This window comes from Physeter macrocephalus, chromosome 9 (genome assembly GCF_002837175.3).
Source record: "Physeter macrocephalus isolate SW-GA chromosome 9, ASM283717v5, whole genome shotgun sequence".
NCBI lineage: Eukaryota > Metazoa > Chordata > Mammalia > Artiodactyla > Physeteridae > Physeter > Physeter macrocephalus.
Window position 1 is genome coordinate 19,397,162 of NC_041222.1, and position 18,868 is coordinate 19,416,029.

Sequence of the window (18,868 nt, forward strand, 5' to 3'; positions counted from 1 at the left end):
CGCAGCAGAGGGAGGCCCGCATACCACAAAAAAAAAAAAAAAAAAAAAAAAAAAGAGTAGAAGAGAAAATGCATGTCTGAGTGGGAGAAAGCTGGAAGAGAAACAAACAGATGGTGTGATGGGCGGTAAGAAATGAAGAATCCACTCTGGGTCCTGTGGTTTGGTGGGGGTGGGACATTAAACAGGTCACAGTGCCCAGTTAGGTAAGAGACCATGGGGCCATGGCAAGAGCACCTGGGCTTCCTGGCAGGGTGAAAGGGCAGAGACCTGTGGTTCAGTCACTAGATGCAGATGAGCTGCAAGAGAGCCACCTGAGATTAGAGAACAGCAAAGGGACACTTGATTTGTTCTACTTTAAATAAAGTTCCTAGAACCTAGTGCTATCAAAGAAAAAAAAAATCACACCTCAGCTTCAACGTTGGTCATTTCAACGTGGAAATTAAAATATTAAACACATTATAGGTCCCATCTTTTTTACGGGACCACCTCAAGAGTGTGACTTGTCCACAGGCTTCAGGGAAGCTTTATGTTATTTTCTACTCAAGGCCAGTATTTTTTCTTTCACTCTGTCTAATAAAATACTGTCATGACTACAGAGACAATAAATTTATCCCAAAGTTTACTAAACTCCATCCTTACCAGTTAAGAGCTGACACGGATCATACTTTAAAAAATGTCTATGTTCCCTCAGGACACTTTTGTATTTCTAGTTCTTAGTTTTAAAACTTAGTTTAGAATCTACCAAGAAATTATCAGCACTGTGTACCCCGTAAACTGTGGGACTTTTGGCTACTTAAGAAACAGAGACTCAGGTTAGCCCCGACACTCTGTGGATGCCCCTCCACCTTCTCTCCGTACTAACTGCACACTTCTAGACGGAAAGTCTCCTTCTTGGTTGAATCCAGTACTTAGCACCCTAAGCAGCGTACTGGTCAATAAATGCTGAACCGAACCAAAGCATGCGACAAGCCTGGAATTTCCTCTTTATTCTACTAACATTCTTGATTTTCTTTTTTTCTTTTCAGTGCCTTCCCCTCACCCCTGAGTACCAGGGTCATTGCTGCAGGCTGCTCTTCACCCTTCTGGCCGCACTTTGAACAAAATAAGCAGGATTTGTAGCTCTACCCACTCTGCTCCCAGGCAGGCATGAGAAGATGGGCCAGAAGAGCTTTCACTGTACATCCTGTACTGGGGGCCAGTAAAAAAAAAAAAAAAAAAGAAGGGGGGCACAGGTGGCAGCAGGAAAGGTAAGCCTCTGTTCTTATAAATCATTTGACCAGGGCTGATGAGGCCCACTGGTCTCTAGCTTATGATGCGCTCTTTTTTTTCCTGACTGGCTAGTATTAATGTCTTTACCAAGACTTCATTATAATGTGGGAACATATGCTAACAAGGTCAGGTTCAAAATCACCAGAATTAACTTAAAACATTTCAAATAGTGGCTTAATTTTCAGGCTCATTCCCATTTCCTTCCATTGACAGGTTACCTTTGTTTTAATAGTAATTTTGACAAGAATCATTAGCATCATAAACTAAAATTCTAGTCTCTGAATACCCCATGCCCCCACCACGTATATTCCATAAACATTTATTTGGGATCTATTATTTGCTTAGCCCCTGTAATATCACCTCTGTCCTGGATTCTTTCTCTAACAAAAGATAGCATTCGATGAGCAGGTGCCATCTGCAGATGTCCATTTGGAATGCTGAGCAATAACTACAACTACCCCTGTAGTCTCTACCGCAGACCCCAGGCAAAAGGAGAAGAAAACCCCAAGTGCAGATGGCTGGTTCCCTCTCTAGCTGTTGGCCCAGCTGCCCTCACAGCAGTTCTATTCTGAAGTTCCAAAGTTGAAGGATCCTTTTATAAACGCTTAACCTTCCCAACTTCTTGGAAATCTCAAACTACACATCTGAGAAATTATTCACATGAAAGGCTTTTACATTTTCCTAATATACTTGAGTGACTTGATACTTATCTACATTATTTTGCCAATACTGTAAAGAACATGTTGAAGTTTGTGATGTGCTCAAACTCAGTTTCAAATCTGCTAAGCACTTCCTCCTAAGGGTTACCTGATGAACAACATTCTTGCTACCACACTCACTTTTGTTCTCACTTGAGGAAATTGAGAAGGAATATTTCAAGCACTGTTTCTCAAAGTGTGTCCTATAGGAGAACAGTTCCTCAAGATGCAATGAAAAAAATAAATTTTAAGGACAAATGAATTGACTGAAGGTCAGTTAAGCCAAGTTAAACTGGTTTCAGGTGTGGGTTTGTGAAGCTTTTAAACAGGCTGATAAGCACTGTGGCTCCACAAATTGGGGGAGTGGGGTGGGTATGGGATGCGCAGGAACTTCCCAAACTTTTCTGACCTCAGATCCCCTTCTTGGAGTACCATCTTGTAGCCCTGGTGCTACAGGAGCACATACTTGGGGAAACCCTGCTTACAGTATTCTTACATAAATGGGATGGCATGTGGAGCACCACCTACAGAGCAGAGAGCCTAGCGAGCAGCAGGTTATGGGGAAGTGTTCCTTCCCCCCAGGAGGCTCCCTACCCTGTTTGCTTGTCACTACCTCAACAGAAACGTGTGTTTCCACTTGGTCTTGGTTTACGTTCTCAGATTAAACTATAAACCTTTAAAAATTATCACCAAAACTAGAATTGCATCTAATTTTAAAATGAAGTATCTTATTAAAATATTATTTCCATACCTTCATAACTGAAATCTACTTCTACCACCAATGTCCATTCCGAAATGTATTTCTTGCTGTAAAAGTAGGGCTAGTTTCAAAACATATTTAATATGCTAGACTTTAAAACTTGATGTTTTCAGAACTGTCTTCCAACACTTGATGTTTTTAGAATTTATGAAAATACAAAATCACATGCAAAATCAGTTTGAAAACAACTGAGGTTTTAAAGCGCAGTTCAGTTCAAACAAACAAACAAAAAACTCCAGCTTTGCTCCAGTGGTAAAAATCTCTGCCTTTGTAATTTGATCCCCATGTGCATGCAAATCATTTGTGCCACAGTCTTCCAACTTCACCATGGCCATTTTCTTCACCCTTTCCTTTCCTACTGCTCTCCTGAGCCTTACTGATACTATTAAATAATGTTAGTATCAATTACATTAACCCTTTCAGAGGCCATGGGTCTCCAAAGACTAAATATATAAATATATATTCCTTATTAAAACTGTATTCTTGAGAATCTGAGTTATGGGGAAAGGACACAATTGTAGTCACTTTTAGTAAACTTACTGCCATGATAGACTTGTTCATAACTTAAGTTCTTAGAAGAAAATGCAGAAGGGCCCAGGAGGAAATGCACAGCAGTTAAGGGTCCCAGGAGTCTTCAGTTTATAACCACCACTTATACAGATCCTGCTGCAAATTGTTACATTCTTACCTCTAGTTTAGGGTGCACTGACTGAAAACCAACACCCACCCCACCCAAACACACATGCACCTTAAAGCCAGAGTCAATAGTACACACAGTCTTTGAATTTCAGTGACAGAAAAGTGGTATCTAAGCTACATTTAATATACTATTTAAATATAGTTCTCAGTACAGCAGAAGGAAGGGAATGCAGTGCAGCAGGAAACGCACATTTTGAACTACCCCAGGCTTTACACTACTTTGGGGGCCTTGGGGCAAGCTGCCTAAGCTTCTGCGCCTCAGTTTCTCTTTTTTTTTTTTCAATTGAAGTATAGTTGATTTACAATGTTATGTCAGTTTCAGGTGTACAGCAAAGTGATTCAGAACACATATATATATTCTTTGTCAGATCCTTTTCCATTATAGCTTATTACAAGATATTGAATATAGTTCCCTGTGCTATACAGTAGGTCCTTGTTGTTAATATATCTTATTTATAGTCGTGTGTATATGTTAATCCCATACTCCTAATTTATCCCCTCCCCCTTTCCCCTTTGGTAACCATAAATTTGTTTTCTATGTCTGTGAGTCTATTTCTGGTTTGTAAATAAGTTCATTTGTATCACTTTTTTTCTAGATTCCACATATAAGTGATATCACGATATTTGTCTTTCTCTGATTACTTCACCTAATATGATAATCTCTAGGTCCATCCATGTTGCAGCAAATGGAGCCTCAGGTTTTTTTTGTTTCTGTTTTTTTTCTTTTTTGGCCACACTGTGGAATCTTAGGGATTCCACAGGGATTGAACCCTGGCCCCAGGCAGTGGAAGCACCGGTTCCTAACCACTGGACTGCCAGGGAATTCCCGAGCCTCAGTTTCTTAATCAGTAAAATGGGGCTAACACTGATACCCATCTCAGAGATGCAAGAATAAAATGAAATTTATTCTCTGAGGGCAGACAACTAGGGAATGAAAGCAGGGAAAACCCAGTGGTCTGCTCTCATATTCCATGCCCTTTCCTTCCCCTGGGAGACCACCCATCCTTACAGCATCTCCTTTATGCATATGACTTAGAACATTTTCTGAAATCCAGTTCTGGATCTTCAACTGCCTATGGGAAATTGCTACATGGAGTATTAATATCATCTCAAACTCAGTTCACACAAAATTAAATTCATCTTCCCCTCCCCATATTCTAGTCTCCATCTCAACTCCCATGTCTGTCAATTATAATACACTTCTTCCATTATACAGTATTCTAAACCGGTTTTATCCCTCTCCGTTATCCCACGTATCCAGATTAAGTCAGGAGAATCTGTCCTATTTCAATTCTATAATGTCTCTTCTGTTTCCCATTTACACTGTTGGTTCGAGTTACTGAACGGTTTCCAGGGTGGCCTGTTTCCCTTTCTCTCACTTCAGGCATAGGCAAGGCTCCGATTACTCCTCCTTACATTGCTCTGAAAAACCCTCCATGGCTGCCCATTTCTCTCCCCTTGGAATAGTAGTCTTCCCTACATGTTACATTTCTCTTTATTCTGGCCAGGTCTCCTTTCCAAACGGACAGTCAGTTAAAGGCTTCCTTGCCTTTGTTCAAGCTGTTCCTTTCACTGGAATGTCCTCTCTTGTCCCTGCTTTATACTAAAATCTGTCTATCCTCCCACATTTTCTAAACCCATCCTTCAAAGCCAAATCAAGGAAGATTTTCAGGAAGCCCACTCTCCAACTAGTCCATCCTTTCTTAACTTCTCCACTGAACTCCTAACCACCCAATTTAGCCTCTCCTTATTGCTGTTCATTTCACCCTTAACACTCATCTTCCAGACACAGTTTAAAATTTTTGGAAGTCGAGGTTCCTTTTCCAAAACCCAAACACAGGATTTTTTTAGGGGGTTATTAATGGGTAGGAGAACATCTAAGAGCCTTAGTTTACATTAATATCATAATGTCTAAGATATTTTCATAGGGTGTACAGTTTGCTACAAGCCTGTGAGATAGGTTTTATTATTGTTCCCATTTTACAGCTGGGGAAAATGAGGCACAAAATGTTAAAGAATTTGGCCCAAATAACCCAGCTGGTGACAGAGCCATACGGTCTGGCTATACAGCCCACATTCCTGCCAGTACAAGATGGTGTTTAATTCTCAGATTCTAATATCCTTTTAGAGCAGCAGTAGAGAAAGGATTTCTTTAAAGGAGGGCAGAAGGCTACTTACCCATTAAGGGAGGATCATTTAGTTGGGGATGGTGAAGTGAGACACATATAGCAGGCTGAATTCAACTGAATTTTATATTAAGAAAATTTTACATCAGCAATATTATGTTTAAAATTAAACTATTTTGCTATTACAAATAATGCCACATCTAGCATTTACTATACTTTTGGATTACTAAAGGGTGTCAACTTTTTCATGGCTTTCAATGTATGTCATCAAACAGTGTCCCAAGAGGGTCATACCATTTATTCAGCAAATCAATAAAGTATACTTGAGTTGAAACCACATGAGCAATTAATATTATTCTGTTAACTTTTACCAAAGTTACAGACGAAAGTGGTGTCTATGTACCCTTAATCTGATTTGATTATTAGCAAGACTGAACGTATTTACATATTAGTTTACTAATCCTCCTTCTGTAAAGAAGCAATTTTTATACTGTGAGAGCTCTTTACATCATAGAGGTATTCTAAATAATGATGTGAATCTTCAGTTTTACTATTGCTATACCAAAAAACAAAAAACCCCAAAATTAAACAGGAGGAAAAAAAAGACACTCTCTTTCTCCTTTTCTATGCTAGTATATTCCACTCAGTATTACGGCCCCTTAAGTGCATCAGGTAGGAGTAGAAAGAAAAGGGACGAAAAAGAAAACTTTAGGGGAAAGGAGGGAAAAAGAAAAGGAAAAATTGAGTACCAATCGGACAGAGATAAACACACAAAGAAGTGAGGAGAGGTAGAAAAGGAAATTGAGAGCTTGAAAGGGAAGAGGTTATAGTAACCTCCAAGGTTCTCTTGGGTCCCACTGGTTGTGGGAAAACTGATAACCTACTTAACCATTATCCCAACATTAAATGCTCTTCTTTGTCCAGAAGCTATGCTTGCCTCAGAATGGGAAAGCAGTGGGGGGTGGGGAAAAGAGAAAGAGGGGGCTTCAGCAGTGGCTAGAGCAGTAGCACTGGGGAAATAGGAAGATAATTGTGTGACTTTCAACTATGAACTGTGAGGTTTCATAATGGAGCTATAAGCAAAATGTTAGGAAACACCATACAAGTGTGATTTTATAGGCAGAAGAAAATGACAAAACTATGTAGCAGATACCATTGGCTGCCTACTCAGTCACCACTCTCCCCAACACCCCCAAGCCTTAGTGGCGGAGTCCTAATTTCGCTCTGGTATTGCTCCACCCTCCACTTGACTCAGAGGGAAATCCTGGTTAGTCTAAGCCAATTAGGGTGCCCTTACCTCCCCCTTGCTAGAGATTGTTTAGGGATGCGTATGCAGCCCTCCCTAACTCCTACTGAAAGAAAAAGCACTGGAGATGGGCAGCTCAGCATGAGTCTGTGAGAGTCACATCCATCTTGGGATCACAAGGGGAGCTAAGTGAGGGAAAAACTAACTTCCTTAAATGACAAAAAGATACAACTCAGGTCCTTGTTGACATCATCAAGCCACTGAATTAACCAAGCTGGAAGCCACCCTACCTCTCAACTTATAAGAGATAGTAAGTTTTCCTTCATGTATTAGCTATTTAGATTTAAGGTTTTTCATTTCTTAAAGCTGAATCATCCTTAAGTGATTCATAATGAAAAATCTTACAAGATCATTATCATTACCATTATCATAATTCTACCAAAATAAAAGAAGCAAACTTTAATGCCTTCCCTGCTACTTGAACATCTTGAAGTAAACATATATTTTCAATTTTTCCATCTTTTTGCTGTTTTCCTTATTTTACATTATACAAATGTATCCAGAAATCAAACACGTCTGTTCAGCAATCTTCAGCGTATCTCGCAACCTTAAAAATTAGGATAAAAATAGCTTTTAATAGTTTCCTTACTAAATAAATGTCTAAATATTTGATTGCAGGATGTTATAGAGAGCAGCTAAAAAAAAGTAATATTATTTTTTTTTAAATTCCAGTAGTTTATCAACCAAATGTTTTTTTAAGTAAATCTTACTATACAGCTGATATGAAATCAGAGAGGAGTCCATCAGGGGAAAAAAAACACCCCCTAACTTACACCTCTACAAGTGCACTTGCTTCACACAGGAGACGTATACCTGCAACAGACAAGCTGCTTAAGACAGCTGCTAAAACTTCTGTTGAGAATCTTCTTCGAAAGTATTTGTCCTTTTATGGAATTCCCTGGCGGTCCAGTGGTTAGGACTCAGTGCTTTCACTGCCTGGGCCTGGGTTCAATCCCTGGTGGGGGAACTAGGATCGTGAAAGCCACCAGGCACCGTCAAAAAAAAAAAAAAAAAAGTATTTGTCCTTTAAAAAAATTGTTTTTACACTGAAGCCCTTGGCTTTTTTTTTTCCTTTTTTTTAAAAAATTTATTTATTTTTGGCTGTGCTGGGTCTTCGTTTCTGCATGCGGGCTTTCTCTAGTTGCGGCAAGTGGGGGCTACTCTTCGTTGCGGTGCGTGGGCTTCTCATTGCAGTGGCTTCTCTTTGTTGCGGAGCACGGTATCCAGGCACACGGGCTTCAGCAGTTGTGGCATGTAGGCTCAGTAGTTGTGACTCGCGGGTTCTAGAGCGCAGGCTCAGTAGTTGTGGCACATGGGCTTAGTTGCTCCATGGCATGTGGGATCTTCTGGGACCAGGGCTCAAACCCGTGTCCCCTGCATTGGCAGGCGGATTCTTAACCACTGTGCCACCAGGGAAGGCCCTAAAAAAATTTTTATATTGAATTTTTTTTATAAGTAACTACTTTTCGTTTTTAAAAAATTTATTTCTTTTATTTTTTTGGCTGTGTCAGGTCTTAGTTGTGGCACACAGGGTCTTTGTTGCAGCGTGCGGGCTTCCCTCTAGTTGCGGTGTGCGGGTTTTCTCTCTCTAGTTGTGGCGCATGGGCTCCAGAGTAAATAGGCTCTGTAGTTTGCAGCACGTGGGCTCTCTCCTTAAGGTGCTCGAGCTCAGTAGTTGTGGCATGTGGGCTTAGCTGCCCCCTGGCATGTGGGATCTTAGTTCCCTGCAGGGATCGAACCCATGTCCCGGGCACTGGAAGGCAGATTCTTTACCACTGAACCACCAGGGAAGTCCCTATATTGAATTTTAAAACATCAGAGTCACTACGGTTGGAGTTTATCCCCATCCATCCATGAAAGGAAAGAGATTTGAACAAATTCACTAATTTGTTCCAATATTTCATGAGCACCTACCAGGTACCAGGTACCAACTAAGCACAGACAATAACAGCAATGAACAAAGCAGTCACGGTCCCTCTCCTCATCAACTCAGTATAGACCAGGGGTTAGTAAACATTTTCCCTAAGAGCCACAGAATACATATTTACACTTGCAGGCCATAAGGTCTCTGTCACAACTAACCACTCAACTCTGCCACTGTAGCATAAAAGCAGCTATAGACAATGTATAAATGAATGCGTGTGGTTGTATCAATAAAACTTTATTTGCAGACAATGAAATTCAAATTTATATAATTTTTATGAAATAAATTTCTCATGTAAAAATCTTTTGATTTTTTTTCACCCATTTAAATATATAGATACCATTTTTAGCATTCCTAGCTTGCAAGCCACACAAAAACAGGTAGCTGGCCAGATTTGGCCCATGGGCTGTAGTTTTGCCAACTCCTAGTCTAGACATTAACTGCATATTGCTTTAGGTGTTCATAGGGAAAATACATAAGGCTGTGAGAATTTAATGAGGAGACATGGCCTGGTCTGAAGGATCAAGGAAGCCTTTTCCAAACAAGTGACTCTGAGGCTGAAAGTTAAAGGATGAGTATCAGGCAGCCAAAGGCCAGGGAGAAAAGCAAAGAGCCTTCCAAACAAGTGAAAAGCATGTGCAAAAGCTCTAAAAGAAGAATACAGTCTCCTGAAGAATCTGTGAGGTTGGAGCGAGCACAAAGAGTAAGGAGAAGCATGGTATGAGGTGACAGTGATGCTGGAGAAAGATGGAGACCAGTCCATGCAGCATTGCTGGCTAGGGTCAGTGATTCTGGTCTTTGTCCTAAGAGCAATCAGAAACCATTAAAGGGTTTCAGGTAGGTGGGGGACACAATCCCCACACAGCTTTGGATTTTTTTAAAGAGATCACTAAGACTGCGGTGTGGAGAAAAATCAGAAGGAAGCATGAGTGAATATGGGGAGATATGGAAGCAAGGTTCTGGCCAGAGATGACAGAAGCTTAAACTAGGGGGTTGGTAGTGGAGTTTAGCAGGTAAAAGAGGCAAGATATGGTGACTAGATATGGAATAATGAGAGGCAGGTTTCCTATGTGCCTCGGGTTTCCAGTTTCCACACCAGGATATTGGTATCATTCAGTGAACCAAAGATACTGAAAAAGATGTGTGTGTATGTGCCTACAAATTTTGAGTTCAGTTTTGACATGCTGAGTTTGAGCTGCCATTCTAGTGGAAGACATTCTAGTGGAAGTGCTAAGTAATCAGGGGATATATAGCTCAGAAGCCAGGAAAAAATTGGTTTCAGTTCAGTAGTTCAGTTTGGGAATTGTCAGCATATGGAGTGTAACTGAAACCATAGAAGGAGATGGAATTATCTAAAGAAAGGGTATGTAAGAGTGGGTTTTAACCTTGGCAGAACATGAAAATCACCAGGGGAACTTTAAAAAATACCCCTGGACCAATGACATCAGAACCTCTGAAAGGAGGACCCAGGAATCCGTGTTTTTTCAAGTTCTCTAAGTGTTTCCTATGAGGAGCCAAGGTTGCAAAGATAAGAAGACTTAAGACATTAAGAATTAATACTAACTATAGAAAGCTCAAGAGATTAAGCGACTAAGTAGGTTTCTAGTCCTAGCTACCTCACAATGTATCTCTCTGACCTTAGACTACTTCTTATCTCTACATTCTAGTTTAGCTCAATAGAAAACAGAGATAGTAGGCCTAGTTTATCTCTAATAGAGATAAACTAGAGCCCCCAAAATCTGAGCCAAATTATGAAATTGAAATATTTACTTCTTCTTTTGGGGGGTGGGGGGGTGGTTTGGGGAGGAAGGAGACAGTGAAAATAGCTACTAACCAATTACCAGTAATAGAATAGAGAATATATTTCTATAAATAAATATCCTCCAAGCCAATAACATTTCTAAATGATAGGATTAACACATCAAATAGTATTTGGTAGTATTTGTTAAGCCTGGGAACTTTCTAACTGGACTAGTTTTGCTGTATTATATTATGTCGTTCTCCAGCTAGTAACTGCAGCAAGTTCAAAAAGTCTTGGACATTCCTTAATTCAAAATGTTATTGAGTGGACCTTTTCTAAAGATAAAATGAACTGCAATTTATGATAATGGGAAGCATGTATGTGAACGTAGAAAGAAAAGCACAGGACTCACATTCAAAAGGCCTGGGGTAAAGTTTGGATTGATCCCTTAGTAGCTCTGAGACTTCAGCCAAGTCTCAACTAATGTCCAAGTCTCAACTGCCTCCCCTGTAAAATGGAAGTAAAGTCAACTTCAGAGTTACTAGAGAAATTAAAACATGAAAATGGCTGTGAAAAATAGGTATACAAAAAGTCTCACCATTTTTACATTACTTTCCAGCCAATTTTAATATTAACTTTGATTTACATATTTGGAGGAATGGATCTTCTATGCTAATAGCATAGTATTCAGAAGAAGAAGGAAAAAATAAATTGTCTTCATGCTGTTTTTTTTATTCCAGTTAGAGCAGGTCTACTTTGCTGGACACTCTTCAAATTTCATTTTTACCCTCTGACTTCAAAGTTCACAAAGCAGAAGAAGACTACAGTACTAATAAAATTCTGATAAAGAACAGTTAACATTCTCAAAAGTTAACCAGTATTTGTGAACCACTTGATTGTTTTTCATTACTCCTGAGACAAGATATGAGAGCTAGGAAAACACAGTTAAATACTTAGCTCTCAATTTGAAGACATGAGACGAGACCAGAGACAAGATCAATCTCTCCTAAAGTCAGAGAGATATGAGGGGCAGTTTGTTCAACCAGAAAGATTCTCCTCCATCCCTCTCACAATTTCTAAGGTTAGAACCAAAGGACACAGAACTTCAGAGCACTTGCGAAATCTCCTGGCCTCCAAAGCGCTGCTGTGAGAAATGATGATCTAGCCATTAACGACAAAGACTTTTGGCAATTTGCTAAGTAATCTTTCAAAAGCCTCCTTCATTCAAACTGGTTTGTCAATGGGAAAGAACATTTCATAAATCTGAAGATTTACAACTGAACTTTGAAGTTTAACATTACAAGAATAGAAATTATGTCAGGTTATAACAGAACAAACGAATTATGGAGAGTTGGGAATAAATTTTAAGAATCTTAGGGAGGATTAGTGCTGTAAAAAGAAACTCATGACTATCTCACTTTTATGTTCTCTTCAAAGAGATTTTTAGGCAAAGGCTATCATGTATTGGCTTGTGTTGAGCATTTACTAATATTAGCAAGTAACTTGTAGTGGCCACAAATAAAAAAAATAATTGAGTTCTATAAATATATCTAAGAGTTCTGAAGATTCTTAGAAACACATATCTGATACTGCACAAATAATTTTGCCAATAATTTCCTCCTTCAACAGTAAAATACAAGTAAGTATAGAATGTGATGCTTTTCTTTTATCTAAATCCAAAAACAGGATAATTATTTTGATGGCAAATTATGATAACCAGACACTGCCAAGAAAATGAAAATAATACCAGAACAGACTGCACGAGATGAAGCAGTTTGGAAGTCAATAAACTCTTTTATGAGAGTCTACAACATAGCAAGAGACTATGAGGGAAAATAAATTATATGTATTTCAAAAGTGAATTCCTACTACAACGAGGAAACACACTATATTTACATTGATAAAACCTGCCAGGGCTTTAAAGATGCTGACGATACCACTGAGAAAAGCTAAGCTGAACTGCAGATTACCTCAAAGCGCATTGTTTTGATGTGCTGTGCAGGTTATCATTAGAGTTTGCAGACAAGCTCTTTTAAGATGTTATAGCCACTGCTCCAACTAAAATATAAACACTGAGCAGAGCACCAGGAGAAAAGAAAAAACCTGCCCAATTTTGCAACCTGATGTTACCATTGACAGACTAGGAAGGAATGTGGGAAAAGCAGGTGAATTTTAACTTAGTTCAAATTTGAGCTTTGAAGAGGGTGGTGTGGTGGCATTACTCAACCAGCTCATGGAAGTAAAACAGCACATAGTTCGGGGCTGGATTCATTTTAAATGTTACTCGCCAGCCAAATGTTCAAATGTTCCAATCTGTGTATCTATATTCCATTCACTGGCTACTGCTGAGCAACTATTATGTACAAGGTATAGTGAGGCACTGCAATGGATACAAACATGTGGAAAATAAAAACAGTTCCTATACTCAAGAAGTTTACAATTCAGTAGAAGGGATGAAAGAAACATTCTGCCTGAAAATACAATCGAGGCCTCTAAGAGAAGTTCAAAGTGATGTGGAGGTTCACATTTAGAGAAGATGTGCAGCTGCATCCGTATTTTGTTTCGACACAACTCATACAGATACTATATTATCCTAACTGGTGACACTCCTGAAAGGAGCATTAAAATGCAGCAGATTGGTAACATTTCACAAATGAAGAATGATGCCAAAATCTCAAATAAGGAAAAAAGAAAAAATGATGACCAGCTCTTTGGCACGAAACCTCAATGCTCCACTTACACTACAAGTCCCTAAAGCTGAACTTAAAGGCATGTGACAGCTGTTGATTGGTTATAGGAATCCACAGAAAAAAAATGCACCCTTCAGAGTGCATGACATGCATCTTGTCTGTAGAACACAGCATGATGGAAACAGTGGCTGCAAGAGGAGGAAGAAGCAAGGAAAATATATGGGACAGCATTCTGAAAAGTAAGATGTGGAGCTAGTCAAATGCAAGACCTGTTAAGCAGAGTTTTGGTCCAGCATCCATCCCTTCCAAATTTAATTGATTAAACACTGAACAAGCCATCCATACACTATCCAATATTGTCTTAAAGGCATTTCATCCCCCAAAGAGGATGCAAAATAACCCAATTCTTAAAAGAAAGGCAACAGGAAAGATACCTTTTTGGTGAAAATAATATTTAAGTAAATATTAGACGAATAGCACCCAACTAGATTCCTCCCTCTCCCCAAAAATCTCTAACCAGTTGAAAGGTACTGTGTGATTCCACACCTCTTTCTGTTAATCTGAAAACTGTGGTCTATCGACCTCTCCTTCCTAACACCACTACATATAGTTTTCCTCTGTTATTCTAACTGAACAGGAAGGTTTAACTAACTAAATCAGTCAGCCTGACTATGATCCTAATACAAAAAGAAAAAAAAGAGTAAGCAAACACCCAAAAAAGAAGTGGACAAATAGGATGGATACTCAATAAAACATAAATGTCCTCCATTCATCTGCAATTCTAGTCATTTTCTCTCTAACAGATCTCAGATTTTCAGAACAAGTATGCAGGTTATTTAAAACTGAGTTATATATAGTCAATTAGAAGCAGCAAAACACTTCTGGCATTATCACAGATGCTAGATCTCTGAAGGAATTTTTTTTTCCAAACTAGAATTTTTCTTCACCAAGAACGGACCAGCCTTTATTTCTAAAAACAAGAGCCCTTGTATCCCCCCAAAACAAACAAATCAAGGACCACAGTTACATTCTACACTAATGAAACTGTGAGATTACATCCCAGGCGTTGTCAGAGCCTATTTTTCATACACCACCACCAGACAGTTTGATGCAGTATTCCTGATTGCTTTTTATCGTATTTGTAAATACACTCACTAATCCACTAAATTAGGTAATTTACAAACAGGTCCTCTTAGTTATTAGTGGCCAGCAGTCAAGTCCTATTACGTTTGATCCTTATACAGTTGTCTAAACATTTCTATCCAGGTTAAGGGCTCGGATCGGCAAAAGAGAGGGAGGTTAGCGAAATCTGGATGGGGGCAGGGTCGAAGCTGGGAGAAATCTCTGCATCTCAGCCCTCAGCGACAACACTCAGCCAGTGCACACAGAAAAACTAAATTCGGCACCTCTTCCTCCTGTTACACTGGCAACAAAGAGGGAGTCTCCGTAACGATCCCGTCACCCACCAGGTGCCCAATCTCCTTCTCAGCCCAATACCCGCGCTCCCGCAGGGGCCTCGGGGTGTGAAGAGGCCGCGGTGCCCGGGGTCAAGGCACAAAGGGGGGATGGGATGGGAGGCGAGCGGCTAGAATCGGGGAAGCGGGTCGTAGAAGGCTTCCGGGATCCGCTTAAACACTTGAACCCGGACGGGGGGCGGCAGGCAAGAGAAAAGGGACAGAATATCTAAGAGAGGGGTGAACAGCCCATACTGGGGGTACTCCTCCAGAGAGCATGGAAAATAGTCTGTGGATGGGGAGGGCGAAGACTCCAAGGAGGTAGGAAGAGAGGAGCCAGGCCCGGAAGACGAGGGAAGGGGGTGCCACCAGGGGCAGGGAGCAGACGCCCTTATTGCCTCTACCTGCGGGCTGGCGGGACGGGCCGCTCAGGTGTGACTGGGAGGAGGCGGCCAAGCCGGCAAGGGGCTGGGCAGAGCTAGGGGCGCCCGGGGGACCGCGCAGAGGCGCCTGCGAATCGGCAGCCCTGGGAACCAGCGCGGGGGCATCTTCGGGACAGGGGGAGGCGGGAGAGGGAGGCGGGAGTGGGGGTCTCTGGAGTGCACGGTGGGTTGAGGGGACGCTCGCAGGTAGTGGGAGGCTGCGGGCGCCCGCGGCACGGCGCGGGGACGCATCCAGGCGGGCGGCCGGGAGGCGGGAGCCCCTCACCTGCGCGGCTGAGGAGGCGGAGCTGCAGCAGCCCATGGCGGGGCCGGAGGAGCCCGGAGGCGGCGCCGGGCGCGCAGCTACGCCCCGGAGCCCCTCGGCATGCGAGCCGGCGGGCGCCCGGGGAGGGCGCGGCCTGGCTCCGCACGGCTCGGCGGTGGCGGCGGCGGCGGCGGCGGCTCGGGCGGCGGCGGGTACTCAGGAGGCGGCGCGGCTCGGGGCGGGCGCCGACCACATCCCCCGGCGGCGGCGGTAGTGGCTGCGCGGCTCCTGCTCCGCTCCTGCTGCTGCAGCTGCTCCCCAGCGGAAAGGGGCGGGCGGCGGCGGCGGCACCTCCCCCTGTCCCCCGCCTCCGGCCTCCCGCGCCCAGTCCCTCTCCGGCTCCCTCTCCCGGGCCGCCGCCTTCTCAGCGCCGCGCGCGTCTCCCATCAGACTCCCCGCCCCCAGTGCAGCGCCGCGCGGGCGGCCGGGCGGCTGCGGCTAAAACGAGGCTGGGCCCTTCGGCGCGCGTCGGAACCTGCGCGGTGCCGAGCCCATTTAGCGGTGGCACCGAGGCAGAGCGCTACCTCGGTGCGAGAGGGCGCCTGAGGCTGGGGCGCCGGAGGGCTGGACAGGCTCGCAGCCGAAATGGGGTCGGGTTGCTTCCGGACCTGGGAGGCACGGGCGAGGCTTGCGGAGTTGCTAGCTCCCCAGTAGGCGCGCAACCCGAGGACCCCGCTGGTTTCTTACCTCTCAGGTGGCTGATTTTATCCAGGGGAAAGCGTACGCAATAAACCCCTGGAGAAGTAGTAGGTGATTGAAGACAAGGAGAAACAAGCAACTGTTGCTACTCGCCCCATTTTGCTGATGTGGAAACTGAGCCTTGAAGGGCACCAAGAGCTTAATGGAACGCACCCAAGGTCGAAATTGTTATAAAGGGCCGAAAATAGGGAAAAGGCAAAAAATTCTACAGGTCTGTCAATTCAGAGCCATATTGGATCTAAACGACACTTTTTATACAGAATAGTCCACAAAAAACAAGCGAGTATTAATTCATCATGTTAAAACATATGTATACTGAGGGCACACTAAGTTCCAGTAATTTACAGGCACTGGGAACAAAGAGGTGAACAAAAGAACCAAAGTTTCTGCTCTCTTACAAGTCCCTGTTGATACATGAATACGCTCTGCAGTATCAACAGGTTACAGTAGGTGCGGTCACCACCTTCGAGAAGTCTACAACCCAAGTCCTTGCGAAATTGTGTGAGATGAGAACAGTTAAAATGTGGCAGGAATAAAACTAAAGATCCTGCTTAATATTAAGAGAACCACATATGAGGCACCTTTTTATGTTTCCTTTCATCCTGTCAAAGAATGTCTTAAAGACAGAATCAGTTAGAAAAGAAGAAAAACAGAAAGAGTATTTGCAAAGGAGACTCTAGAAGGCCTGACTTGCCAAATGAAAGACAGCAAGTTTTAAAGACTATACAAAGGCTAAGAGGAAAAAAAAATAGCACAGAGTAAATTAACTTCACATGCCTTGAAAGGGAATCTAAGCAAAGGAAAGTCCAGATGGGAACCTAGGGACAGCCAAAGAAAAGGCCAAAGAAGAATTCCCAGTTGGTGTGTTTCAATACCATTTCCTAGGTCTGTGACCAGGGATGCATCACTTCTGCCTCTTTCTCCTGGTCTGTGAAAAACGGGTAATAAGGATGACCAGGAAGGGTTGTTGTCAAGATTAAATACTATCTGAAAGTAGCTAGTAGGACGGTAAGGACTTAATAAGTACTGCTTGAGATTATTCTTCCTCTGCATTCTCCTTATGTTCCCTTCAAATTTGATCAGAGGGTCCACCATACCACTGGGCTGGTGAATCCTAAGTATGTTACCAGTAACCATTAGGCCATTAAATAGAAGTGAAAAAAATAAAACTTTAATGGCTCTGGTCCCAATTCTGACTGTAAACTCCACAATTAGATTGTAAACTCCCTGAGACCAAGGGAAAGCATTTTCTCCTTTGTATCTTTCTCAGCTCTCTCAAATGTTTGTTGAATTATTCAATGCATCCAGGAATAAAAAAACTTTCCCTTGAGATTTTCCCTCAAAGCCTCAAAGTACATCTTGTTTTTCACTGAGGGAGGAGGCTGAAGTAAAATTACAGTCTTGAACAAGAAGCCATCTGTCTTCCTTCTTTATAATCAAGGAAAGGGTAGTTGTTTCTCTTAGCAGAGTCAATATGGGAGCATTTCTCTCAGATTATAAAAATCTTTTTGGCTAGTGTAGTTATTCTACGTAGTAGCTAGTGCTTATTTTGTAATTAGAACTGCAAAAACTGATAAATACGTAACAGACTGTGACAGTGCTTCAGAAAAAAAAATGCATTTCACTTTTTTGGGGAGGTCTCTTTCCTCGACAAGGATGATGGGTGTATATAATTGAAAGGGAGCACATTCCACTGTGCTTGACTGATCTGAATTCCAGTTTTCCCTTTAAGGGTTAATGGAACTAAGAGTTCTAAGGTTCTGCTAGGTGCTTTGTCAATATACTATTATGTATATATGCACCATATATGCATATGAATGTTATGTTTTTAAGTTATACCTTGTCATTAGCATGAAAGAAACTAACAGCTCCCAAATTGATGTTCTGTACCTTCTAAGAATGAGTCTCTTTCCCACCCCTCCCCCTACCCAAAGAAGCCTCATAAAAGGAATGATTTAGAGGGGGGTAAATTACTGCTTCTTTTCATTCTTTCTCATAAACAAGCACACACAGCATTCAATGAAATTAAATTACAGCAAATTCAGAAATCCTGAAAGGGAATTTTTTTCCACTAGCTAGTGATCAGGGTACTGATCTTAACCACCATGAGGTGTCATCAAGGCAAACCACTTGGGAAAGACTTGGGTTTGTTTTTCTTTTTCTTTTAAGAAAAAGCGGTGTTAAAAGAAAAAAAAAAACTTATGTAAGAAAAGCATCTGCACTAACCAGGATAAAATTATAAGGTCTATCAATCTTGATGCTGCAGGGTAAAATCAGATCACCAGCTGAGCCAGCCAGAAATGCTTCCCAGTGGTCTACTATTGCATAATTGGCCATGTGAATTCCAGGGTTTCCAGCTTCAAATGGAGGGTTTGGTGCTGGTCACTCACCGAGGGAAAACACTGAACTAATGGTCTTTCCGGAGATTTTAATAAAGCCCGACTCATCGTTCACATGATTTCAGGTTTGGGGGTAAAAGAAATATAAATGCATCCATATGTGTGTATGTCTATAACTGCTCAGAAGAGTCCTCTATTTAAAAAAAATTTTTTTAAGCATGGCATTTGGTGCTTTGGCTGTGTTATTTGCATTTTAGCACATACTGTGTTCACAGCCGCATCCCACACGAGCACATTTGCGTCGGCAGAGCCCTAGCTTCCATGTCCGACTCACAACCTCCTCCTTCAAGCTATTCGCATATCACCCCTGGGAAATGCTCCAAAAGTGAAAGCTAATTGTAACGAAGGGCTGTAAC

General features: G+C 41.9%; 1 protein-coding gene across 3 annotated transcripts in view; it reads right to left on the reverse strand.

Annotated features, from left to right (window-relative positions):
• Positions 1-15,549, reverse strand: part of SLC44A1 (solute carrier family 44 member 1) — a 211,020-nt gene extending 195,471 nt beyond the window's left edge. For 2 of the 3 annotated variants that reach the window (XM_024126161.3, XM_024126160.3), the window contains exon 1: positions 15,376-15,534. In XM_024126161.3, coding sequence (XP_023981929.1) covers positions 15,376-15,411 — 36 coding nt within the window. In that variant the 5' untranslated portion in view covers positions 15,412-15,534. Of the gene's footprint in view, positions 1-15,375 lie in introns of all 3 variants that reach the window. The other variant, XM_024126159.3, reaches the window with a different exon arrangement.
• Between the last annotated feature and the right edge of the window lie 3,319 nt (positions 15,550-18,868).